This window comes from Suncus etruscus, chromosome 6 (assembly GCF_024139225.1).
Source record: "Suncus etruscus isolate mSunEtr1 chromosome 6, mSunEtr1.pri.cur, whole genome shotgun sequence".
In the NCBI taxonomy this organism is placed as follows: Eukaryota; Metazoa; Chordata; class Mammalia; order Eulipotyphla; family Soricidae; genus Suncus; species Suncus etruscus.
This window is the reverse complement of record NC_064853.1, coordinates 34,699,534-34,725,467: the sequence shown is the minus strand read 5'-3', so window position 1 is coordinate 34,725,467 and position 25,934 is coordinate 34,699,534. Positions and strand designations below refer to the sequence as shown.

Below are 25,934 nucleotides of genomic sequence, written 5' to 3'. Positions count from 1 at the left end.
ACTATAGTAATTAAAAAAATTTTTTTTGAATCATACCTTCTGCAAAAAAAAACAAAGAAGGGCCCGGAGAGATAGCACAGCAGCGTTTGTCTTGCAAGCAGCCGATCCAGGACCAAAGGTGGTTGGTTCGAATCCTGGTGTCCCATATGGTCCCCCGTGCCTGCCAGGAGCTATTTCTGAGCAGACAGTCAGGAGTAACCCCTGAGCACCGCTGGGTGTGACCCAAAAAACAAAAAACAAAAAAAACAAAACAAAAAAAAAAAAACCAAAGAAGGTGCTTGTTTTGCTTTTTTTGTTTGTTTAAAAAAAAAAAACGTTAAAGTCAGCCAGAAAGAAACACAGTGGCAAGGTACTTGACTTGCATGATGAACCTGGGTTCAATTCCTGGTATCCCATATGATCCCCTGAGCCTCCCAGGAGCAATTTCTGAGTGCAGAGCCAGGAGTAACCCCTGAAGTGTAAGTTATTGAATTAGAGTCTATAGTGAATGGTGTGTGTTGGGGAGAGAAGAGAGAATGCCGGAATCTTACTGGTGAGCTAAGTACAAGAAGTTTTCTATAGAAATAAGAATATAGGTTTCAAGGAATAATAATATAGGTTTCAGGCCAGAGAGATAGCACGAAGGTAGGACATTTGTCTTGAATGCAGAAGGATGGTGGTTCAAATCCCAGCATCCCATATGGTCCCCTGAACTTGCCAGGAGCAATTTCTGAATGTAGAGCAAGGAGTAACCCCTGAGCGCTGCCAGGTGTGACCCCAAAAAAAGAATATGGGTTTCAATATGTGTTCAATAGTAACAAAATCACCAAAGCTATCTTGGAGGGAGCATAGAATCTTATATCATGAAGCCTTTACTTTAAACCCACTTACAACTGAACATAGGCCAGAGGAAAAGAAAGGGAGAGAGATTAAGGGATTGGAAGTTTCCACCAGAACAGGGGGAGGGGAGATGCTTGCCAAGAATTTCTCTGAGAACCAGGAGTGTAGTTAAAAAGTCCATGAAAGATTTCACAGTTCAGAGCTCAGAAACAGCAGGAATAACAAGGCAAATCCGACACATATGGTGGGAAATGGTGCAGATCCCCATAATTATCAAACCAAGACCCAGAAATCTTGAAAAATCAAAGTGCTTGTGTTTGTACTACTAAAAGATTAAACAGTCATTCTGTGTACATTGTGTAAGGATGAGTCAGAAAACAAATCAAACTTGTCTAAGAAAGAAGTCAAGGGGACAATAGTTCTCTTGTCAGGTACAATAGAAGGGTATGAGTTAGTCAGAGTGCCAAGCCAGCAGGTGCTCCCTCAGTGGTCCCCGGTCAACCTACAACCTTCTGATTCCATCTGCAATTCAATTCTACCACACTGCAGAGTCCTTAGACAAGGTCATACTATCTCCTCTAAGGTCATGCATAAGGTAAGAGAGTGGTAGGCTGAAACTCTACAAGAGGAAATAAAATCAATCTAAGGTAGTATAGTGATGACCACCCTCATACACATACCTCAGCTGTCTTCTTCTGGGTCCCATTACCCTACCTCTGTCCTAGCTATGAATCAATTAGTACCTAGTGAGGAACCCAACAACAAGTTGCTCTAGGTCACAAGGGCTACTGTCCCAGCCAAATTACTACTTTTGACTGTTTCCCATAATTTCTCTAAAGTAGAAAACTCTTTCCAGGCTAGTGTCAAGGGTTATTCGTGGAAGGAGGGTTGCAAAGTGTCATAAAGGGCATTTGAGTCACACAATGAGGTCACTGGGAATACATAAACAAAGCAGGCACAAACCAGCTCCTGCTCATTGCTCAGAGGATACTTTATACTAGAACCCTTTGTCAATGTCAGGAAAACTCCCTCAAATTCCTAAACCTCGAATTGCCTCCCTTGTCTTTCCCCTTTCCTTCCTTACATCCTCTCCAAATCCCTTACCTCTGGTCTGTCCTAGCACTGTAAGACCTCAGCCTCCTCCCCACTCTCCCTTACCTATTCCAAGTTCTCTCACACCATGTTTCCCAGATATAGGAGGTTCTTCCCTGTGAGTACATCTGAGAAAGTCCTTTCCTCAAACTCCAGCTACTGTCCAACTTCAACGCCACCAAAACCCCATGGCTTTATTCAAAAACATCTCCAAGTCCCAAAACCTGCACCTATTATCCCAGACCACCACCTCTGAGTCCTGAAACCTCCTCCAATTATCCCAGATCACTGCCTAAGAATCCCCAAACCTTCATCCATCATTCTAGACCACATCCTCTGCAACCCAGATACTCCTCCCTTTCTAAATGAACCACTCAGCACCCCACTAACTTCATAAAGCCGAAAAAAACTCCCTGGGAGCCCTACCACCTCTTCCCCTCTCTTCAAACACCACATTCAGAGTGCTCCTAGTTACCTTCCCTAGAACCATTTTCCAGAAAGATGGCCATGAAACTTCGGTCTCCCCCTCCCTACTAGTCCATCTCCCTCTACTGCTCCTGAAGTGTCTGCTGTCCAAACACACCAAGGTAAACCAATCTGTAGCCTGGAGTAGTGGGTTAACCACTAGAGAAACAATTGGTTGTAGCTTGTTATGGCCAAGTCTTAGGCTTGGATCCAAAACTTTATTGAACTGGTGGGTCATTGGAGTGTTTATATATGCTGAAGCAGGTTGAGGACACTATCCCAGATAAATGCTGCAGTTTAAGCCGCCTTCGCCATGACCATAAAGGGCATTTAAATCACAGGATGAGATCACTGTGATGTATATAGAGCAGATACAAGCCAGATCTGCTCATTTGGACATTGCTCACAGGAAACGATAGCAGAGTCCCCTGAGAGTATGACCAGAAAAATCCCTCAAATATCATTAGAACTCCAGCCATCTCTCTCCCCTTTCTATCCATCCATTCTCTTGAATTACCTTTCCACCCACCCATCCTAAAACTGCTAGCCCTCAGCTTCCTTCCTTCCTTTTTTTTTTTTTTTTTTTTTTGGTCACACCCGGCGATGCTCAGGGGTTACTCCTGGCTGTCTGCTCAGAAATAGCTCCTGGCAGGCTCAGGGGACCATATGGGACACCGGGATTCGAACCAACCACCTTTGGTCCTGGATCGGCTGCTTGCAAGGCAAATGCCGCTGTGCTATCATTCTGGGCCCTCAGCTTCCTTCTTAGCCTCGCTCACCTGTTAAACTTTTCAACTCTACCTGCTACCTGATATCAAAAATACTCCCCATGTATGAGACTTGATCTGCAAGGAAGCCCTTCCAAAGAACTCAAGCTATAATACCAATCATCCTCTCATAATACCACAACCCCACATCTGTATCCAAGACCAAAACTACCTCCTCAGAAACCACAAACCTGCACTCATTGTCCCAGACCATGACCACACTGTCCCCAGCCCTGCACCTATCATCTGAGATGTCCTCAGTTTCCCCAAACACACACCCACCATTCTAGACCACCTGCTCTCTGCAACCCACATCTTCCATTCTTTCCAAACCAACTCACCAGCAGGCCACCATACCACCTTTTCCTATGTCTCAAGACATGGCCCTAAGAATGTCCAGTGTCCAATTGACCTCACACTGTCCTAGCTATAAATCAATATACCCGGTCAGGAGCCCAACAACAAGCTTCTCTAGAACAAGAAGGCTATGATTCTAGCCTCATTTCAACTATTTCGTACTTTTCATTATCAATCACCCTCAGAAGAAACCCCTACACAAATGATCCAGGGCTGCCCCCATGTAAAAGGTGGAGGGATGCCATAAAGGGCATTTAAATCAGAGATTGAGATCACTGTGATGAATGCAGAGAACAGATACAGGCCAGCATCTGCCCATCCGGACACTGTTCACAGAAAACTATAGCACAGCCCCCTGAGAGTATGACCAGCAAAATCCCTCAAATATCTCAATGTACTCCAGCCATTTCTTTCCTTTTTCTATCTACCCATCCTCTTAAATTGCCTTTCCACCCAACTATCCTGAAATGGATAGACCTCAGCTTCCATCCAAGCCTCACTCACCTACCTGCTACCTATTATCAAGAATACTTCCCTCATCTGTGACTATCTGTGAGGAATTCCCTAGAACTCAAGCTATAATCCCAATCCATCCTCTCAGAATAAATACTACAATCCCACCTCTTTATCTAAGGCAAGCTCGTCAGAGTCAACAAACCTGCACCCACTGTCCCAGACCATGACCACACGATCCCCAAAACTGTACACACCATCTGAGATCATGTCATCAGTGTCCCCAAACACACCCATCATTCTAGACTACCTGCTCCCTGCAAGCCACATCTTCTATTCTTTCCAAACCAACCATTCACCACCACACAAATTTCCTGCAATCCAGACAACCCCTAGGACACCATACCACCTCTTTCCATATCTCAAGACATGGCCCTCAGAATGCCAATTACCTACCTTTCATAGATCCAGTTGCCTTAATCCTGTCCTAGCTATAAATCAATATAACCAGTCAGGGGCCCAACAACGAGTATCTCTAGAATATGAAGGCTACACTTTTAGCCTCAATTCAGCTCTTGCATACTTTTCATGATCAATCACCTTCAAGAAGAAGCCCCTATAGAAAATGATACAGGGATGCCCCATGTAGAGGCAGAGGGATGCCATAAAGGGCATCTAAATCACAGATTGAGATCACTGTGATGAATGCAGAGAGCAGGTTCATCAGGCCAGCATCTGCTCATCGGACATTGCTCAAAGAAAAATCCATAGCTTAGCACCGAGAGTATGACCAGAAAAATCCCTCAAAATAACTTAACCTACTCCAGTCGTTTCTCTCCCCTTTCTATCCATCCATCCTCCTGAATTACCTTTCCTCCCATCCATTCTGAAACTGCCAGACCCCAGCTTCCTCCCTGCCTCTCTCATTTGTTAAAACATACCATATCTACATGCTTACCTGCTGTCAAACATATTCTGCTTGTCTGAAACTTCATCTGTGAGGAAGCCCTTCCCTCAAACTCAAGCTATAATCCCCCTCCGTCCCCACAGTACACCACAATCCACATCTTTATCCAAAACTAGATCCTCAGAGCCCACAGACTCAGTAGCAGAGCCCTTGACAGTATGAACAGGAAAATCCCTCAGATTATCTCAACCTACTCAAGCATCTCTCACCCCCTTTCTATCGCCCATCCTCCTGAATTACCATCTTCTCAGAACACCAAAATCCTACATCTTTATCCAAGACTAGCTCCTCAGAGTCCACAAACCTGCATCCATTGTCCCAGATGATGACAACACTGCCCCCATACCATACCCATCATCTGAGATCAAGTCCAAGCGTCTCCAAACACACACCATCATTCTAGACCAGGGGTCTCAAACTTGCGGCTCGTGGGCCGTTTGTGGCCCTCCGTACATTTTGTGGTCCGAGGCCGGCCTTTAAATATCGCAGTATTCGCGATTATTCGCTTACCAAATAATCGCAATAAAAATTGCATTAATAAGAAAAAAATCGCGGGCCCGGAGACATAGCACAGCGGCGTTTGCCTTGCAAGCAGCTGATCCAGGACCAAAGGTGGTTGGTTCGAATCCCGGTGTCCCATATGGTCCCCCGTGCCTGCCAGGAGCTATTTCTGAGCAGACAGCCAGGAGTAACCCCTGAGCAACACCAGGTGTGGCCCAAAAACCAAAAAGAAAAAAGAAAAAAAAGAAAAAAATCGCATTAAACATTCGCATACCCCGAGCAGTTCAGTTTGGAGTATGCAAATGTTTAATGCGATTTTTTTCTTACTAATGCGATTTATTTATTGCGAATATTCGGTAAGCGAATAATCTTGAATACATTGTACCTAGCGCAGACGTCATTTCCACTGTTCCTGCCCGCTGACCCTTTTTTTTTTTTTTTTTTTTTGTGAAATCCCTATGCGGCCCTGCCTCACCCCGACTTTGCCTCCTGCGGCCCCCAGGTAAATTAAGTTTGAGACCCCTGTTCTAGACCACGTGCTTTGCAACCCACATCCTCCTCCATCTTTCCAAACCATTCAACACCACACAAGTTTCCTGCAACAGAACACCCCAGGACACCACTACCACTTCTTCCTGTGTCTCAAGATATGGCCATCAGAGTGCCAATCAACTTCCCTTGAACCCTTGTAATGGGGATAGCCAGGAACCCTCCCGCTTATTCCTTCCCCCTCTACTCCTCTTGGAGTGTCTGCTGCTGGAACCACAGAACGGTAAGTCAATCCGTAGCTGGAGAGGTGGGTTCAACACTAGAGGGACAGTTAGTTGTAGCATGGTCTAGCCATGTCTTAAGCTCAGAGACAAGACTTTGAGCTGTGGGGTCACATGAGCATTTATAGATGCTGGTGCACATTGAGGACACATCCCAGAGTAAATGCTGCATCTTGAGACCCCTTTCCCACGGCCAGGTCCAGACCTGCTGCTGTTTTATCTGATTCCTTTCTCTACTTGCTCTTCCTAGCTACTTGAGTCTTTCAGGTTCTCGGATACCCCTTTAGAAAATTCAGGTTCATCCAGAACATAGCTCCATCTCCTGCTTCACGGGGCAGTGTGAAGGAGAGGCCCTGTCACCAACTCTCCTCCATCCACTATAAGTTGCCGTATCCGTGGAACAGGTCGGTCAAACGAACCAAAGAGAGAGAGGAGTATGGGAGTGAGCGGCCAACCTGCTCCCAGGAAAGGTAAGCCCTAGCCACAAGCTCCAGGGAGCACACAATGGGAGCAGTGTTTAGGGTATGGGGAGTCATGACACTCATGTCTTCCAAAGATATAGGATTCTAGCTATATACTTTTTTCTTTCTGGTTCCAAAATACTCCCGCTTCTATGCTTTCAATTTAGTACTTTGTCTGGGATTATATCCCTTGAGATTTTGCCTGAGGAGGAAGGTGTCTCTTTTTTTATGACCTTATTCAACTCTTGGAGATCAAGATCAGCACTGCTGACTATAGCAGATGACACTTAAGCAGAGTATACAGAAAGCATTTGACACTTAAGCGGTGTATAAGATCAAGATGTGGGGCCGGGCGGTGGCGCTAGAGGCAAGGTGCCTGCCTTGCCTGCACTAGCCTTGGACGGAACTCGGTTCGATCCCCCAGTGTCCCATATGGTCCCCAAAGCCAGGAACGACTTCTGAGCGCATAGCCAGGAGTAACCCCTGAGCATCACCCGGTATGGCCCAAAAACCAAAAAAAAAAAAAAGATCAAGATGTATATGTGCCCACTCTACCCAGATAATGACATCTGAGTAAGAGAGGAGGAATGCTTCTGGAAAATAGCTCTCCTCTAACAGTAACATAGGTTAGACAACATCCTAAAACACTGGGAAGGAATGCAGAGACCACTTGCCTTGCATGGGTGATGCCATTGGTTTATTTACAGCACTCCAACACAGACAAATTCGGAGATAATGGAACTCAGATCAGAGAACTCAGAGCTCAGAGGCAGCAGGAAAGCTAGGCAGAGAGAAGCCTCTATCACACTCCAGAGACAAGTAGAGACATGCCGAACAGTCAGAGATGGACCCCGGCACATGGGATAAAGCAAAGTCCTTTCCTAGATGTTAAAGATCTAGGAAAGTTCAGATTTAAAGTCAGGAAACAAATCAAGGCATTAATTAGGACAGCAAGGCCCATTGCCAGCAGCAAGACAGGTCTCCTGTCTGAAAGATTAAATGGAGAGACTAAGTCAGAGCCTGGTCCAGTGGGTGCTACCTGAATTCAGTCTGCCTCCCACCTCTATGCTACAGCCACCATCTCTGGCATCACATCTAATCTCATCTGCATTTGTTCTTCTACCACATACTGCAGGGGAACCACCAATTCGAACTTCTGAGTCTTAGGCAAAGACGTACTATCTCCTCTAAGGTCACCCTTCTGGTAAGGAAAACGTAGGGTAAAACTGCAACAGGAAATAAAATCAATTGAAGGGGATGATGACCAATCCATCGGAACACTCAGATGCCTTCTCTGGGACCCGTTGCCCCAACCCAGTCCTACTTATTTATTACCTAGTGCCCAGTGAGAAGCCCAACTCTGAGTTTATGTGGATTGGAGGCAAAGTTACAGCCCCATTTATGTTCTGGCTGTGTCCCATGATCACTCTCAAGCAGTCTTCCCAAGAGTCAAGGACTGCCACTATGTGGCATGAGGGATGTCATAATGGCATTTAAGTCATAGTATGAGGTTACTGAAAGGTATGGTATATAAAGCAGCCACAGGCCAGCTCAACTCACCCTGACATTTCACAGGAGCTGATACCAGTGATATTATGCCCGGGAAACCTCCTAAAAAACCCAAACCTCCCCACGGCCTTCCTCCCCTTTCTAACCCTCCACCCTCTCGAACTACCTTTCCTCCCATCCATCCTATCACTACTAAACCTCAACCTCAACCTCCTTCACCCCAGCCTACTTTATCCCAGTCTCTTACATCTGATTTTCGTCTCCCCTCTCCCTTCTTACCTATCATTTCAAATACTTCCCTCTCCTGTGAGAAACCCCTTCCCTCGACCCTAACCCATCTTCCCACTCCAACGTCCCAGAGCACCACTTTCCCACCCCTTAATCCAAAACCAGCTCCTCAGAACCCTCATTGTCCCAGATCACCTACTCATCGTCCCCAAACCTCCAGCCATAACTCTAGATCACCTCCCCTTCACCCCACATCCTCTTCCTACCTTCTTTCCAAACCCGCCCCAACCCCCACAAATTTCCTACAACCCAAACCACCTTCTGGCCACCCTAGCACCTCTTCCCTTGTGTCCAGACATCGTCGTCCTCAGAGTTCCACCCATACCCACCTACCTCCCCTTGAATTTCCTCTCCGGGGGACTGCCAGGAACCGTCGGCCTCCTCCTCCCTCTTAATTCCTCCCCATCAACTATTCCAGGAGTGACAGCTGCCAGAACCACACCAAAGTAAGTCAACCTGTAGCTTGGAGAGGTGGGTTTAACACTAGATTGCCAGCTGATTGTAGCTTGGTCTGGCCAGATCCTAACTCTAAGACTTTACTGGGATGATGGAGCAGGTTGAGGACACCATTCCAGAGTAAATGCTGCAGCTTGAGCCCCCTTTACCATGACTAGTTCCAGGCCTGGTGCTGCTTTCTCTGCTTTTCCTGAGGTTCTGAGATACCCCTTCCTACAGTTCAGGCTTTCCCTGTACTTCCTCCCATCTCCTGCTATACCAGGTGGCTTGTAGGACTCTGTCTCCCAACTCTTCGCCATCCACTGGTAAGTGGCCAGATCCATGGAACAGGTTCATCACAAGGACTGAGGAAAGAGGAACGAGTATGGGAGTGTGCGCCAACCAGCTCCAGGGAGCACACAATAGATGGTGTGTGTGTGTGTGTGTGTGTGTGTGTGTGTGCCACTTTTATCTCTAAACCCAGCCTCACCAGTGTTACTTGAACCACATGGTCTCAGTTTGGAAACACGCAGATGCCTGGAATAATCCAAAAGGTGGACAGAAGCAGAATTGTGAAGTTAAGAATGTGAAGTTAGGGGGCCAGAGATATAGCATGGAAGTAAGGTGTGTGTTTGCCTCGCATGCAGGTTGGTGGTTCGAATCCAGGCATCCCATAGAGCCAGGAGTAACCCCTGAGCACTGTGATCCAAAATCCAAAGCAAAAAAACAAAAACAAAACCAACAAAGAATGCGAAGTTAGGCAGAGAAAAGCAATTCCAGAACCTCTTAAGAACCTCTAACTCGAGGCCGGAGAGATAGCCTGGAGATCTGCCTTCCATGCAGAAGGAAGGTGGTTCGAATCCCAGCATCCCATATGGTCCCCCATGCCTGCCAGAGGTGATTTCTGAGCTTAGAGCCAGGAGTAACCCCTGATTACTGTCGGGTGTGACCCAAAAAAAAAAAAAAAAAAAAGAACCTCCAACTCAAACTCATCCTGCTTAAAGTGCAGACCCTTAGGTCTGAATGGCTTCCTTGAAGCCTTAGGAAGATAAAGACATGAAACTGCTTGGCTTTGCTAGGACCCAGAAACTGCCCCAAAATGACAGCTATGGTATGCTTGCCTTTGTGAACTATATAAGGGTTAGGATGTGGTATAACAAAAGAAAATCAGTTTCACTTCTTAGACTTGGTCAGCCAATATTCATCAAACAGCTACATGTAAGCTAGAGTAAGGTATAAAGAAAAGGTGGGGCCAGAGCATCTAGAAAATATTAGTTTACGTCTGAGCTTAAAACTTTAGTGATGTGGGTGGTCCTTAAGAGATAAACAAAGGAACTTTCCAGACCAAGGAGCTAGAGCCAAAGCAAGTGTGCATGAAGCAAAATTCTGGGCTCTGAAAACTGCAGTCATTGGCAAGATCCACAGTGTGACCCCAGGCCTATACGCATACTGAAATACACTGTGCCCTCACTTATGTGAATGGCAGGAAGAGCCACACATTGAGGAAAAGCCATGCTTTGGAGTCTGTGCTTTTTCTAAAAGCAGATGCTTTTCTTCACATAAAGAAACCTTAAAGTTCTTCTGAATAACCAGTCACAGGTATCTATTGGCACTCAAAGAAAATGAAATAGTGGCACCAGGCCTCAGAGAAGAAATCAGGAGTTTTGTGTATGAAAGCATTCTGGAAATTGACTTTGCATATCAATTCACTGACCACCACTGATAATTAAAAAAGTCTCAAATGGTAGATTCTATGCAGTCTTTACCTCATGAAAGAAGGAAATATTCAAATATATAGTCCAAGTTAGACTGGAAAGGTAGTTTCTGTCTCTGTTACTAGTGATATTGGCTAGAATGTAACTTACTCTGAAAGCTCAGCTGCTGAGTCAGAATTTGGGTTCTGTGTCTCTGCCTACCATAAAAGTTTTGATCTTTCTGAATCTCTCATAATAAAAGCCATTGTGTGCTTTATCAACAGTCCATAACCTCCAGTTCACCACCAGCCATTATTGGGCAGTGTAGGAGGATTGGTCCAGTCCAGTAACCAGGCAGTCCTAAGAAGCTCTGGGGGGCTGGCAGTGAAGACCTGCCAGTGGAATGGGCCTCTCAAGAGAATTTGAAGACAATGCTGCCTGGAAACTGTGTGGGCCTCTGTTGCCTAAAGACTGTAAGACAAGTACAAAACAGTTGCTTGGCAACATAGGACTCTGGTAAAGAGGCCTGGCACAAAGTGAGCGTGGCCAGCAAGAGGCAGAAGCAGACAAAGTGGGGACAAAGCCATGGTGGGACAACAGGATGAGGTCAGTAAGAACCAGATCTTACGTGAAATGTACCTCAAGGAGCTTCGAACCCAGAAACTGTACACACAGTATCATGTGAATCCCCTTCGCAAAGGTGAGGAGCTGGGCTGGGTGGAAGGGAGAGTGGGAGAGACCTAGTAGCAAGGAGTAACCTGGCTATGGGGGAGAGCACAGTGGGAGGCTCACTCTAATTCTACTCTCACATTTTTAGATTTTGGGAACTAAGACTTTGTCAGGTTGGAGTATTTCCAAACCCCCTTTTCTCCCCATCACATCAACTGATGGGTTAAAAGGAAGTCAGGTAGTGATTATATCATTCTGAAAATTTTATAGGTTTTGAGGGATCAGGCAATATTCAGGGTTAAGGGACTCTGCTCAACACAGTAACAAGGCCCATTGTCCACAGCTGGTCACAGCAACACACCTCCCTATTGCACCTGACTTGCAACTGTGTGTCTCACTTACACTCACATGGTCTTACATACCTGCATATGATGTGCCAGTACAGCAGGATGGAAGCCCAGGAATCCCAGGACTAGTTTGTAACCCAACCCTTGGAAGCTGTACCTGATAGTATTATGGCCTTCTATTACATGTTGCTCTTATGTCGGTTTGAGCACCTTTTATGTGGCTAACACAACTGAGGTATGAGTTTTTTTTCTCATTGTATTTCATTCTAATTTAAATTCCAATAGCCATATATCCAGTTGCCATCACGCTGACAGGGTCACTACATGATGGAAGATCCTTGAAGGCTCCTGACAACACTTGCCATGATAGGTGTCAAACCTGAGGTGGGGCACAAGAGAAAGAGGAAGTTAGGGTTTTTCTTGTTTTTTTGGGGGGGGGCGGAGGGGTCACACCTAATGGTGCTTAGGGCTTATTCTTGGCTCTGCACTCAGGGATCACTTCTGATAGGGCTCCAGGGAGGCTTTTCAGAAATTGAACCTGGGTCAACATATGCAAAGCAAGCACCCTACTCACTGTACTCTCTCCAGCCTGGAAATTAGTGTTCTAATGTGACACTTTTTTTTTTTTTAGTTCACACAATTACTAAAAAGCCCATGTCTTGGCATGATGCCCAGGAGGAAGCTACAGATGGTAAGTGCTGAACTTTGACAGTACCATTGAGATATTATGGAACAATGGTCCCTAAAGAACAATGTGACCCAGCTTAAAAAGACCCAGCACTCTACTCTGGTGTCTCAAAGCCTGATTCCTCTAACTCATGCTCTACCTCCCAGATATGTTTCTCGAGGCCATTCATGCTGCCCAACAAACAAGGAAGAAATATGAGGAGACGCAGACTGAAAGTCAAGAAATTGGGTGGCATCCCAAACCTTTGGTGAGTATGACTCCTTTACTGAGGGAACTTTTGTTGCGGTCCACCCACAGAATAATTTACAAGTGTGCTTCCTTCCCAAGATATCTCTCCTCTCTACAGTCCTTTTTCTGCCACAGGCCTTCCAGCCCATCTGGCCATCAGCTTGAAGCCTGTGGCTGTGCCTCACAGATTACTGTACATGCCCCATCAACATCATTCTGTGAGCATAAGCCTATCTTACTATTCAGTTGTGAATGGTATCCCCTATTTCACAAAGTTTGACAAAGAATCTGGAGTCATGTTTCCCCTCAAAGTTGATTAAATCCAAGTTGTCTTTTCTTCAACCTCCAGCTTTCTTTCCCCACTGGTTACTTTCTGACAACTGTTTTCTCTTCTAGATAAATCCAAATCGAGATGATAGAAGACTGAACCATTTCCGGGTGTTTCAGGATATCACTCTCTACAAGGCTAAAATGTGGAGTTTGGGAGAAACTGATGTTCGCAGTAGATCAAAATAGAGTTGCATCATTGGTATCCACCATTGTGGTAAACAATCATTGTGCACAACCCATAAAAATAAAAGCATTTTATTCATCCCCTATGCCGAGTTTGTGTCTTGCATTTGCACAAGTCTACTGAGTATGCCCAAGTTCGTCAAAACTCAATGAGATAGCTGAGACACAGATGCGGGAGTCAGGATATAAGTTATTTCATTTTGATGAGCCCAGGTATCGTGATGGGTCATGGGATTTTAACTCACTGAACAAATGACTCAAAAACTGAGGTTGCAGGGCTGAAGCAAAAGCACAGTGTGTAGAGTATTTGCCTCCTCGGGACCAACCTGATTTTGATCCCCAGCATCCCATATGGTTCCCAGAGCATTCCAGGAGCAATTTCTGAGTGCAGAGCCAAGAGTGGTCCCCAAACAAAAACAACAAAAAAGCCCAAAAAAGCCGGTGAGGTTGCATTTATACTCTAACTAAAATCTTGCAAGATTAACTATAATGTTTACTTATTTTTAAAGCAAGGTATTTTACAGCAATACATTAAGAAGAGAGATAAGATTGCCACAAATCGGGCCCGGAGAGATAGCACAGCGGTGTTTGCCTTGCAAGCAGCCGATCCAGGACCTAAGGTGGTAGGTTCAAAATCCCGGTGTCCCATATGGTCCCCCGTGCCTGCCAGGAGCTATTTCTGAGCAGACAGCCAGGAGTAACCCCTGAGCATCGCCGGGTGTGGCCCAAAAAAACAAACAAACAAAAAAAAAATTGCCACAAATCACAAGGGAACAATTTGTTTCTTTACATCAGAGCACACTTTTCCCAAGCTTCTCAGCATAGGTGGTTACTGTAAATCTGAATCTGAATAAGCACAGATGACTACTCTGTCAACCACAACTGAGCAGAACTTTTCCTGGAACCATAAAGACGTTGAGGTTTGACAACATGCCCAAAGCCTATAATTAGTCTCATGACATTATATTTAAGGGTATATATATATATCTTAGGCCAAGGAAATTTTCTAATTTCTCCAATGTTTACTGCACTTATGCAATAAATATATAAATTGCCACATCTGCCACACCCTTTTTTCCTTTTTTACATGTTATATTTATAGCTTCTAGATGAGGCATCCTGCCTTTTTTACAGAACCATAGAACATAAATCATCTTGTTCTACTTCATATTTACTGTATTTTCCAGCATTTAAGACAACTTTTTTTTTTTTTTTTTTTTTTTTTTTTAGTTTTTGGGTCACACCCGGCGGTGCTCAGGGGTTACTCCTGGCTGTCTGCTCAGAAATAGCTCCTGGCAGGCACGGGGGACCATATGGGACACCGGGATTTGAACCAACCACCTTTGGTCCTGTATCAGCTGCTTGCAAGGCAATCACCGCTGTGCTATCTCTCCGGGCCCTTAAGACAACGTTTTGTTTTTTTTTTTTGTGGTTTTTGGGTCACACCCGGCAGTGCTCAGGGGTTATTCCTGGCTCCAGGCTCAGAAATTGCTCCTGGCAGGCACGGGAGGACCATATATGGGACGCCGGGATTCGAACCGATGACCTCCTGCATGAGAGGCAAACGCCTTACCTCCATGCTATCTCTCCGGCCCCTTAAGACAACTTTTTAACCCATCAAAAACTTCTTAAAAGTCCGGGGTTGCGGGCCGGGCGGTGGCGCTGGAGGTAAGGTGCCTGCCTTGCCTGCGCTAGCCTAGGACGGACCGCGGTTCGATCCCCCGGTGTCCCATATGGTCCCCCAAGAAGCCAGGAGCAACTTCTGAGCTCATAGCCAGGAGTAACCCCTGAGCGTCACAGGGTGTGGCCCAAAAAAACCAAAAAAAAAAAAAAAAAAAAAAAAAGTCCGGGGTTGCTTAAAAAAAAACCTCTTAAACTTTTTTTTTTTAATTTTTGGGCCACACCCGGTAATGCTCAGGGGTTACTCCTGGCTATGTGCTCAGAAGTTGCTCCTGGCTTGGGGGACCATATGGGACACCGGGGATCGAACCGCGGTCCGTCCAAGGCTAGCGCAGGCAAGGCAGGCACCTTACCTTTAGCGCCACCGCCAGGCCCCCTCTTAAACTTTTGATGTTAACTTAAACTAATATGTATGCGCACGAAAATATAAAAAAATACTATGCCTTCAATGTATAAGGAGTCACATAAATCTCATGGATTTAGGTTGCTTTGTGTACTGCTAAGAAATGTTATAATGTACTACAATCTGGGGACTTGTGGACAAAGTAATTGTACATGGGTTCTGCCTTATTTTTCTTAATGTTCTTTGACTGTAAGTTCAATATTTAGGCATCAGCAAGAGGATGTCTTCTGAGAACTCTGTTTATGGGCGATTATCCTTTCACTGTAACTTTACCTTGTCCTCTTTGCATCATTTTGCTCATAATTAAAAATAAAAAATTAAAAAAAAAAAAAAAAAGAAAAAAAAGTCCGGGGTTATCTTATATGTCGGTATATGGCATGCTGAAACTTACTCAGCTTCAGGGACGAGTGATCCACCCCCCCCCCCCTTACCACCGCATCCCATCCAGCTGCCAGGCATCATCACTCGGTCCTCTGCTTGTCCTGATTAATCTTTCAGGGCACACAAAAGAGCCGAGTTACTTGAGCATTGCATCTCATCCCAGTCACCGGGTATGCAGCTTTCCAGTGCTCAATCCTCTGGTTCAGCTTTTTTGGAACACAGAGGAGGCACGGTCTCCCTCTAGCTGTCCTATTAATCACAGCACCCCAGCCAGCTGCTCTTGGAGGACGCCCCCTCTCCCTGCTCTCAATGTAGATCACAATTTAAAAAATCACTCACTACACATGACAAATGTAAAATGATTGTTAGCACTCCAAAGTCTAGCTTTATTCGATATATACTGTTAACCTTTGAGGGTTCTACTCTTTTTCTCTTACATTTTTTTTTTCATTTCCATTTGGTGTGCGTTAAAAGTCTAATATGGGGAATATAGCCCAAACCCCAGGAAAAGTAGGGAGTCGCATGGAAAATATGGCAACTAAAATACAACTGTGAAATACTTGTAATTCGGGGCCAGAGATAGCATGGAGGTAAGGCATTTGCCTTGTATGTGGAAGGTCAGTGGTTCGAATCCCAACATCCCATATGGTACCCCGAGCCTGCCAGGAGCGATTTCTGAGCACAGAGCTAGGAGTAACCCTGAGCATTGCCAGGCATGAACCAAAAAAAAAAAAAAAAAAAGAAAAGAAAAGAAAAAGAAATACTTGTAATTCACATTGGTCTCTCTAAAAAATATTTTTCAGGGTCTGACACTTGCTTTTCCTTGTGCAAAATTACAGATTACATTTTCTTAAGAGATAAAATATTAATTATAAGAAAGAAATCACAACACAAATTCAAACCCCTACTCTTATAAAGTGGGTATAGGGTTTATAAACTGAAAGTTAAAAATAGTATCATTTTGTCTTTCCTGACACTGTAAAAGGCTAAACCAGGTAAAGGGGAAAAAAAACACATGGGAAATCACAGTGGAGATGAGAAACATTAGCACCCTAGAAAATCTCAAAGTGGAAGAAATATCAGGAGCCTGAAAGTAGCACTAACTCCCCAGCAGTCCCCAGAGAGGCTTATTCTTCATTGACTAAGAGGATTTGGATACACGTAGGAGGGGTGTGGTCAAAACACTCAGAAAATCTTCAGCCCCTACAAAGTCCATTTTGCCCTGGATTTGAAGCTGAACATTTCCCTTAATAAAAAGTGGACGAAACTACCACTAGTGAAAGGCAGAGGGCATTCAGGCCTGGTGAGCATACGGAGGTGAAGGAAGAGCTGGCATGGTGTGAGGTCTAAATCACCTGCTGCTCCTGCTATACCAAGCCAGTCTGAAGTCACAGCAACCAGCTTCAGCATGCCAAAGGCCACTATTTATCCTGTGACCAAACTTGCATTTTTATCCCAGTTTCATATCTTAACTTACATTTTTATCTTCCTCTTCCCTCATCTTCTCAGCCCTCACACTGGGGATCACAGTGGGTTATCAGACTGGTCTGTCAATGAGACAGCTCTGGGGAATTAGCTCTTAGCAAGTGTAAGGTAAATGCCCTACCACTTGAGCCACAGCTCTGGCCCCCAGGAATGATCTGAGTGCAGAGCCAGGAGAGTCCCGAGCACAGTTGGGTGTGCTCCTGGCAGGCTCAGAGGACCATGTGGGATGCCAACCACCGTCCTTCTGCATGCAAGGCAAACGCCCTACCTCCATGCTATCTCTCCGGCCCTAAAGTCTAATTTTTTAACCAATGGTATATATATTTGAAACTGTTCTTAAGTTTACTAGCTGGTCAAAAAACAAAACAAAACAAACAAAATAGAAGCAATGCCAACTATTATGAAATTCCAAAAACAAAAACAAAACAAAAAAAAAACAAAAAACAAAACAAAAAAAAACAAAAGTAAAGAAATAAATTTGAAAATGGCACATGGGTTGGAGTGGGGGGAAAAGAAACATAAGCCAAGACAGGAAAGTATGGAATTTAACTGTTAGAGACCTTGATAATGGCAGAAAAACTATACAGTGGATGAAAAACAGTGGAAATTAAAATAATAAAAAAGTCAGGCATGCTGCAAAATGTAAGGTAATGAATAACTTAAAGAATTTAACTCCATACTCGATCACAAATAAAGTATATATAGTGCTATATTGTTAAACAATCATAATATATACAGAATACTGATTTATCTACAATTATGATACAAATATGTAGAAAATGAATTAAGAGGATTATCATTTTAATGTTCATTTGTCATGCAATTTGAACTCAAAGTTTAAATTATTTCCCAATAAATAGAAACGTTATTTTCTAAATCTTTATGTTCTAATTTTTTTTGGGGGTTTGGGTCACACCAGCAGACTCGGGGGAACCATAAGAAATGCCAGGATTCTAACCACCATCCTTCTGCATGCAAGGCAAACGCCCCTATCTCTCCGGCCCTATGATGCTAATTTTTTAACCAATGGTGTATTTCTTTGAAACTGTTCTTAAGTTTACTGGATGGTCAAAAAAAAAAAAAAAAAACAATAGAAGCAATGTCAACTATTATGAAATTCCAAGCCTTCATCACTTTCTTGGTTCTTGATATAATAGATGCTGCTTACTCAGCGTGCTCTGTTCTTCATTTTCTCTCTTGTTCTTTTTCCAGGTCTCTTCTACAAAAAAAAAAAAAGAAAGAAACACCACTGTAGTCACAGAGCACACTGGGCTTCTGTTCCAGCAGAAGTCCAAGGAAAGGAAGGGAACAGATTAAGAAGAGGGGGCGATTAGCCCTTCACCCAGACCCCCACCTCACTTACATTAGATCCTTTCTTCCCAGGTCTCTTAATGCCTTTGCCATGAGCTTTCTTGGCCCGGAAGCTCGATACATCATCATAACTCTCACGTGTGTTCCACTTAGAACCTTTTTTCTTGCCACCATAACCAAACTTTTGATTTTTGTAGCGTCGTTTGGCACTGGGACTGCAAAAAACAGAAATGATCCTATAGGTTAACACAGTATCAAACCCTGATGGGCCCTAGAGACCAAAAACACCCCTACTTTACCAAATATGGTTCCCAGAACCTCATCCTTAGGGTTGAGATTGACTCAGTGCTCAACGAAGTCCACAGGTGACATCACCTTGTTAAGGTTTTTGGGCCATACCAGCAGTGATTAGGGCTTACTCCTGGTGAGCTCAGGGAACCATATGGGATGTTGGGGATCAAACCTGAGTTGGCTGTCTGCAAGCCAAGTGTTCTACCCATTGTACTACTATTTTAGCCCCCACACTGTTAAGAGTCATAAGCACCAGAGTTAAGGAAAACAAGTTAGAGGGGCCGGAGAGATAGCATGGAGGTAGGGCATTTGCCTTGCATGCAGGAAGACAGTGTGGTTCAAATCCTGGCATCCCATATGGTCCCCCTGAGCCTGCCAGGAGCGATTTCTGAGCGTAGAGCCAGGAGTAACCCCTGAGTACTGCCGGGAGTGGCCCAAAAACCAAAAAAAAAAAAAAAATAATAATAATCAAGAAAAACAAGTTAAAACAGCATACATCACATGGCTCACTACTTAAGAAAGCTTTCTATTTTAACTTCAAAGAACAACAATTATTTCCATTACCATTTCGTTTAATCATCTTTATACTATAAGGCACCTAATGAACTTATTTTCATAGATGCAGAAACCAACACTAGATTTGTTGTCCTTTTTAGGGACAATAATTTTGCTCAAAACCACCCTCTGAAGGAGTGGCCAAGTCGGCTCTGAACTCCAGGCCAGCGTTTTTACTGAGCATCCAGGTGAGATGTGCCAGCTTCAGAAATCACCTTCCTTTTAATCGTCAAAGATTGATGTGGCTAAAAGGCCCATCACAGCCCTGGGCTGTAGTGTAAGGTAAGGTAGGTCCTCGCAGTCCCCACAGAGCCACTTGCCTCTCCCGTACCACAAACCAAACCCAAATGCTTCATACCCCTTCTTCAGCTGCTGGCCTTTAGCGCTCTCCTTCGGGTTCCGTGCAACAGGTTTCTGGTCTCCCTCAAGGAAATCCAGTTTATCAGAGAAACCTGAGAGTGAAGAATTTCTCAGATCAATGCTACCACATATTAAGAACTTAAACCTCATAAGAAGGCTCCTATTGACTAAAACAGTTTTAACAGGCACATCTTGCTCCCCATGGCATTCCCAGAATTTAGGATTAATAGTTCCAATCCGATTAAAGCTACCAGGCCTTGAGTTTGAATAGACTCTGAGAGGGTCCACACTAGTTCCCCTAGTGCTTGGAGAGAATACCGACCTTTCTGGTATTTTTTAATGGTAGTCATCATATGTGCTTTCTCCCGCTGCCTCTTTTGAAGGACCTCTGTTTGTACCTGCGACAAAGTCAGATCATTGTTTACATTCTCTCAGCAACAGTACTGCCACCACCAAACACTAATAGCATAACTATGCTAAGGCGCCAAGTATGTTGTCACTCACCTTCACAGCATGCAGCAGAAACTCTCATTATGCCCAAATATGAAGCAGAAAAGCTAAGTAATAAGCCACAGTATACACAGGGCCAAAGTACAGAGCTGTGATTCCCAGTCAAATTCCAAACGCTATAATTCTACTCCACTACATAACCATGACACAAAACTGGATTTGTAAAACATGCTCAGTTCTTTTTTGTTGTTTTTTTGTTTTTGTTTTTCATTTTTTGGGTCACACCCAGAAGTGGTCAGGGGTTACTCCTGGCTCTAGGCTCAGAAATGGCCCCTAATAGGCACAGGGGACCATATGGGATGCCGGGATTTGAACTACCGACCTTCTGCATGAAAGGCAAACACCTTACCTCCATGCTATCTCTCCGGCCCCACATGCTCAGTTCTGTATCCAATTCTCCCCATTATCAGTGTGCACACAGATGCAGTAGTTAATCTAATGTTACAAGGCAGTAACAGTAGAGGGGACACATTCTAACAATTCAAGATGAAAACTACCTATTAGACAGTTCAGCATATGATGATCGTGCCTGTTCTGATTACTTACAAACTTTTTGGGGATTACTACTCCTTACACAACATAGTATAACAACTACTTAAGACAGCATTTACATCTTAGTAGCTATTAAACATAATCTAGAAATAATTCAAATCACATTAAAGTATTTATTATATGCAAGAGCTTTAAGGAATTTGAGAATCTGAGTGTGCACTTATTTATGAGGTACCTGGAATAATCCTCTGCATATAAAAAGAACACATAAAAAATGTATCTCCCACATAAAAATAGTTTTTAGGACAAAAGACAGAACACTCTCAAAGGCAGGGTTCCTCTATTTTGACACTTCTGCAAGTGTACAGGGTAGTTTTCTACTGGGAATGGACAGCCCATCCTGCACTTAATAAGATGTTTAATAGCTGCCCACTCCCTCCGCACCAGAAAAGCACCCTATCTGTCAAGATGTAACAACCAAAGTTTTCTCTAGTCATTACTAATGTCCCCTAGTAGGTTAAATCATTCCCCATTGAAAACTAGTGTTGTAAGATTTCCTCAAATTAAGCAGCAGTGAAAAAGATAGCCCAACTGAATTTGCCTTTGCTTTCTTATATAGTACCAAATGCCCATGTTTTCAGTTTGATCTTATTCACCCACCACCAAAGCAAACCAGTAAATCCATAGTTGCCCTTCTCCAGAGGATAACATGCTCTCATTGTATTGTGTGGAGCTCTCAGTCGAACAACTCCAACTGGGGACAGTGCTCAACACCCCACAACTACAAAGTATGTTATCCAAATCGTCCTGACATCAAGCCAATTCTCTGGACTCATTTCTTCCACAAACCAATTTATAACTCCTTACCTTGTTTTTCCTTGGATTTCCATGAAAGAAATACAGTAACCAAAGAACATTTCATGGCCTGCTCGTCTGGTGTCACATTAGTACACAATCACAGCCCAGACATAACGGAAGATACTCTCAAATCAGATGACAATAGTATGATTCCTTCAAAGGCCTTATAATAATCTAGGTCAGTGATTCTCAAACCTCAGCAGCACCAGCATGTGGAGGAAGGGAAGAAACACAGATTCCCAAAGATTCTGAAGCCCAGAATCTATTCTCATGCCACATGCACCACGACCCCCAACAACTCCCTCCCTACCACCACCCACAGTGAGGAAAAGAAAGATGACACAGACACTTGACCACACAGGACCTGGAACCAAATCAGAGCACAGCAAACTAGCCTAACAAGAACACTTGGCCTTTTCTCCTCTGTCCATTTCCCTCCTCACCTTCTTTCCATATTTCCTAAGTGCTCGTAGTTGCTTGGCCTTTTCAGATTTCTCCATGGCAGCCTGTTTAGCCTGCAGCTTCTGTCGAATCTAAAACACAAAATGGTATTGGCTTATGACATATAAATCTGGGAAGTTCGTACTTAGAGTATGGCATTTGAAGAGGACAGATAAATTTAGTTCTACAGACTGTGATGCAAATGAAACTTTACAAATAGGTTTTATTTTTGTTTTTTAAAAGCAAAAATCATTTTTGAGTGAATTTTACTTAGAGAAGCATGAAAGGAGATAGAGAACACAGACTTCTCCAAAGTGAAAAAAGCCAACAAGATAAATCAAGAGAGAACATGGACAAACTTAAGAGCAAACCTATAAATGACCTATCAAGACAATGCAGACCAAAGGCTAAGCATTTTGTCTAAGACAGCATGAGGACCAGAAGCAGAGTTGGCATATCAAAGCCACCTTCCCACCTTTGGATTCTTATTTTTGTTTTTTGTTTTTTTAGTTGTTTGGGGGCCAAACTCAACAGTTCTCAGGGCTTACTCCCAACAGGGCTCAGGAGACCATATGTGGGACCTGGGATAGAACCTGGATCAGCTACATGTTAAATCAAGTGCCCTACCTGCTATACTAGTGCTCTGACTCTAGATTGTTAGTACTGCTCACCATCTAGCTTCTATAGTTCTCCAAAATGCCTTATACATAATCAAAACCCCAATAATGTCAGGAACCTTACCTTTCCCATCTCACACATTTCAGTTGAAAGATGAGCAAGTATAGCTAGCTCTAAAATGACTTTAGGAATTATTTTAAGTGTCTAATAATCACTGAGACAAGACTTAAACTACTCAAATATATATGCCTGGGTTTTGATGCTGGCAATTTTCTTTCAATTAAATCAAGAGTAAGTTTTACCCAATTTATAAAATTTATTTATTTTTGGTTTGGGGGCCACACCTAGAGATGATCAGGGCTTAATATTGGCTCTATACTCAGAAATCATGCCTTAGGGCTCAGGGACGGATCAAACTTTGGTCAGCCACTTGCACAAGGAAAGCAGTGCCCTATCCACTGTACTATTGCTCTGGCCCTCTTACACAACTTTAAACTACTGCTGAGACATATATGAACTCTCATTTTGAGAAAACAGAAGACCAGCAAAAAGTAACTGGCAACTTCTAACACAGCTCTGCAGCAATGACAAGACCAGGACCATTGTCTTTTCCACATACCAAGTAACTAGGAAATGAAAAAGGTCAACCTTACATTTATGTCAATAGTAGGGGACTGGTATATGCCTGAAATCAACAGTTGAGAAAATAATTGCCATTAGACAATTAAAAGGCATGTTTATACGTACCACATAAAAAGCATTCAAAGAGACAAGCCAGATGAATATACTTAAATATATAACATCAGCTTTCCAGAGAAAGCCTTCGCTGTTTCTTACCTTCTGCATCTGTTGGTCAGTTTTGGCCATCTCTGCAAAGTAATCAGTGGGCCGCTTAGTAGGGATTTTGAGCTGATGGAGTCGGGGCAATACTGCAAGCACTGCGGCCTGGGCCTGACGGTAGCTAAAGACAGAGGAGAGCAATGAATGAGATAAGCCCTACAATCCTTTCTACCTGTCTTATTATTCCAGGTCAATGGAATAACCCTGAGCACCACTGGGTGTGGCCCAAAAACCAATCAATCAATCAAGTTTAGGGGCCTAGCACACAGTGGTAGGGCATTTGCCTTGTACGTGGCTGACCCAGGATGGAACTGGGTTGGATCCCCAGTGTTCCGTATGGTCCCAGGAAATTGCCAGGAGCGATTTCTGAGCACCTGGCCAGGCGTAACAGCTGTGGCCCAAAACCCCCAAAAATAAATAAAGTTAAAAATATATTTTTTCCTAAGTACAAATCAGTGGTTTGAGAAACTGTCCAGAGACATAACTCTTAATTCAAAAAGCAAGGTCGATTATCAATTTTAACGCTGTTGCCTAAAAAGTCCATATAAGAAACCTTCTAAAGGCAAATTTCTTTTTCTAATAATAATAAAAAATAAAACTTTAAAACCTCAGTATTAAAAAAAAAAATCAACTGGCTTCTGACTTGTGATGATGAACCCCTTTCTTTTTTTTTTTTTTTTGCTTTGTTTTTTGTTTTGGGGCCACAGCCGGCAGTGTTCAGGGGTACTCCTGGCTATCTGCTCAGAAATAGCTCCTGGCAGGCACGGGGGACCATATGGGACACGGGATTCGAACCAACCACCTTAGGTCCTGGATCGGCTGCTTGCAAGGCAAACGCCGCTGTGCTATCTCTCCGGCCTGATGAACCCCCCTTTCTAATCTAAGCTTCCTTCTTCCGAGGCTCCCTCTGCTCCCAAACCCCTCCTCCTCTCTCCCAACTAAAGACAAGACCTACAAGCTCATCTCCCGCTGGAAGTCATCTTCTGGGTCCACGGCTTTCTTCAGATCCTGGTTCTGAGGGGCGGGCTGGGATCCGCCGACTTCAGGCACGGGCCCCAAAGTCACATCGAGTCTTTCGACCCACTCCAGCTCCCGCTTGAATTCGGCCAGACAATGCTTCAGGCCATTCTGTTCCGGGAAAGGGCGCACACGGAGCCATCAGAAGGGGAAAACCTGCCGGTCTCTAGCCCAAGCCCAGCGTGCTGAGAGGGAGGCCCGACAAAATACTGACAACTCCCCCGGCACCCATCCCATGCAGGCCAAGGACTTTGGGACCCCTGGGTGATGGGCGATGGGTGGTGGGCAGTGTCCTTCCTGGGACAAGAAGTGTCTGGATGGGGCCGGAGCGGTGATGCGAGGGGTAAGGCGTCTTGCCTTGCAAGCGTTAGCCTAGGACGGACTTGGGTTCTGGGTTCGATTCCCAGCGTCCCATAGGGTCCCTTCAAGCCAGGAGCGATTTCTGAGCGCGGAGCTAGGAGGAACCCCTGAGCATCACCGGTATTTTGTGGCCCAAAATATCAAACATAAAAAAGAAGTGTCTGGGCACATCCCTCGCGTGCAACCGATGCCCGGACTCACCACGTCGTTGGCCGCCTTCTTGGGGCCCTCGAGGACCACGTTGAGGCCCGGTTTCAGGAGTCCCGCGGAAAAGGCGTCCTGCAACTAGACAACGCCAAGCGGCCAAATAAACGTCAGTTCATGCCGGGCCGGGGAGGGCCCCGCCGGCTCGGCCGAGACTCACCTCTTTGTCCGTGACGAGAGACTCCTCCGAATCCGAATCCGAGTCGGAACCTGAGAGCGGGGGAGTGTCCATCACGCCGCCTAGCCGGGCTGGAAGAGGGAGAGTCGCTCGCGCCGCCACCGCCGCCGCACGTGGACGGCACCGGCACCAACCGTCGCCTCGGCGCCTCCGACTTCCGCTTCCGGTTTCGGGCCCACTTCCTGTTTGCCGTTGCCATGGAAACGGCTCGTCGTCGAAAAGGGTCCGGGTGGCTCCGGAGCTGCAGAGTTGGAGTGGTGCCTCAGGATTGAGGGAGATCTGCTTGAGCCAAAGGAAGGAAGTGAAGGGGGAAGCAGGAATTTTCGGGGTGAGAAAATTTCTGGAAGAACGGAAGGAGAGGTAGAGGAGAAGCGAAACCTCGGAAGTAAGCGGACATAGGGATCAGGAGCGGCTCGGGGGCGGGGCTAGTCTCAGAGGCGTGGCCTGGGGCGGGAAGGGGCGGGGCGAGATCGCGGAAGGGGAGGGACTAAGAGGGAAGGGGCGGGGCCTAGGCCAGGCCTTTGCGCAGCCAGCCCCGCCCTCACCTGCAGCGTCTTGATAGGAAAACTCCCTAGCCTGGTGGGCGGGGCGAGCGGGGCGGAGGCGGGGCCTGAGGCTGGAATGGAGGGGCGGGACAAGGGGCGGGGCGAGATCTTGGAGAGGGGCGGGGCGAGGAATACCGGGATGGTCAGGAAGAGCTGGCGGAGAGGGAGAAGCGAGAATCTCGGAAGTGAGGTGGGGGCGAGGGGAGGGCACAGCGGGGAGGGCTCGGGGGCTGAGCGAGGAGGAGGCGTGACCTGCGGCGGGAAGGGGCGGGGCTAATCTAGGGATGGGCGTGGCTAGAAGGGGCTGAGCGGGATGGGACCTACCGGGCCTCGGCCAAGCTTTGTGCATCCCCGCCTTCACCTTACAGCGTCTTGATCGGAA

General features: G+C 45.1%; 2 protein-coding genes across 2 annotated transcripts; one reads left to right on the top strand and one right to left on the bottom strand.

Moving 5' to 3' along the window:
* Window positions 1-11,139: 11,139 nt before the first annotated feature.
* CFAP144 (cilia and flagella associated protein 144) lies at window positions 11,140-13,099 on the top strand. The gene is made up of 4 exons (XM_049775112.1): window positions 11,140-11,278; window positions 12,226-12,285; window positions 12,429-12,529; window positions 12,907-13,099. Exons 1-4 carry the CDS (start codon window positions 11,164-11,166, stop codon window positions 13,024-13,026), a joined length of 396 nt encoding a protein of 131 aa, XP_049631069.1. The 5' UTR covers window positions 11,140-11,163; the 3' UTR covers window positions 13,027-13,099.
* Window positions 11,884-25,095, bottom strand: EBNA1BP2 (EBNA1 binding protein 2). The gene is made up of 10 exons (XM_049774960.1): window positions 24,990-25,095; window positions 24,827-24,910; window positions 24,204-24,376; window positions 23,246-23,369; window positions 21,793-21,882; window positions 19,812-19,887; window positions 19,488-19,581; window positions 18,336-18,498; window positions 18,141-18,191; window positions 11,884-11,973 (listed from the first exon to the last, which is right to left on the bottom strand). Exons 1-9 carry the CDS (start codon window positions 25,059-25,061, stop codon window positions 18,141-18,143), a joined length of 927 nt encoding a protein of 308 aa, XP_049630917.1. The 5' UTR covers window positions 25,062-25,095; the 3' UTR covers window positions 11,884-11,973.
* Window positions 25,096-25,934: the final 839 nt, after the last annotated feature.

Coding starts and splice junctions, on each gene's coding strand:
- CFAP144 (XM_049775112.1), top strand. CDS start 11,164: ATGGTGGGACAACAGGATGAGGTCAGTAAGAACCAGATCTTACGTGAA. Junction 11,279..12,225: donor TGTGAATCCCCTTCGCAAAG/GTGAGGAGCTGG, acceptor TTTTTTTTTTAG/TTCACACAATTACTAAAAAG. Junction 12,286..12,428: donor CCAGGAGGAAGCTACAGATG/GTAAGTGCTGAA, acceptor TCTACCTCCCAG/ATATGTTTCTCGAGGCCATT.
- EBNA1BP2 (XM_049774960.1), bottom strand. CDS start 25,061: ATGGACACTCCCCCGCTCTCAGGTTCCGACTCGGATTCGGATTCGGAG. Junction 24,911..24,989: donor CTCTCGTCACGGACAAAGAG/GTGAGTCTCGGC, acceptor GGCGTTGTCTAG/TTGCAGGACGCCTTTTCCGC. Junction 19,582..19,811: donor CATTAAAAAATACCAGAAAG/GTCGGTATTCTC, acceptor CTTCACTCTCAG/GTTTCTCTGATAAACTGGAT.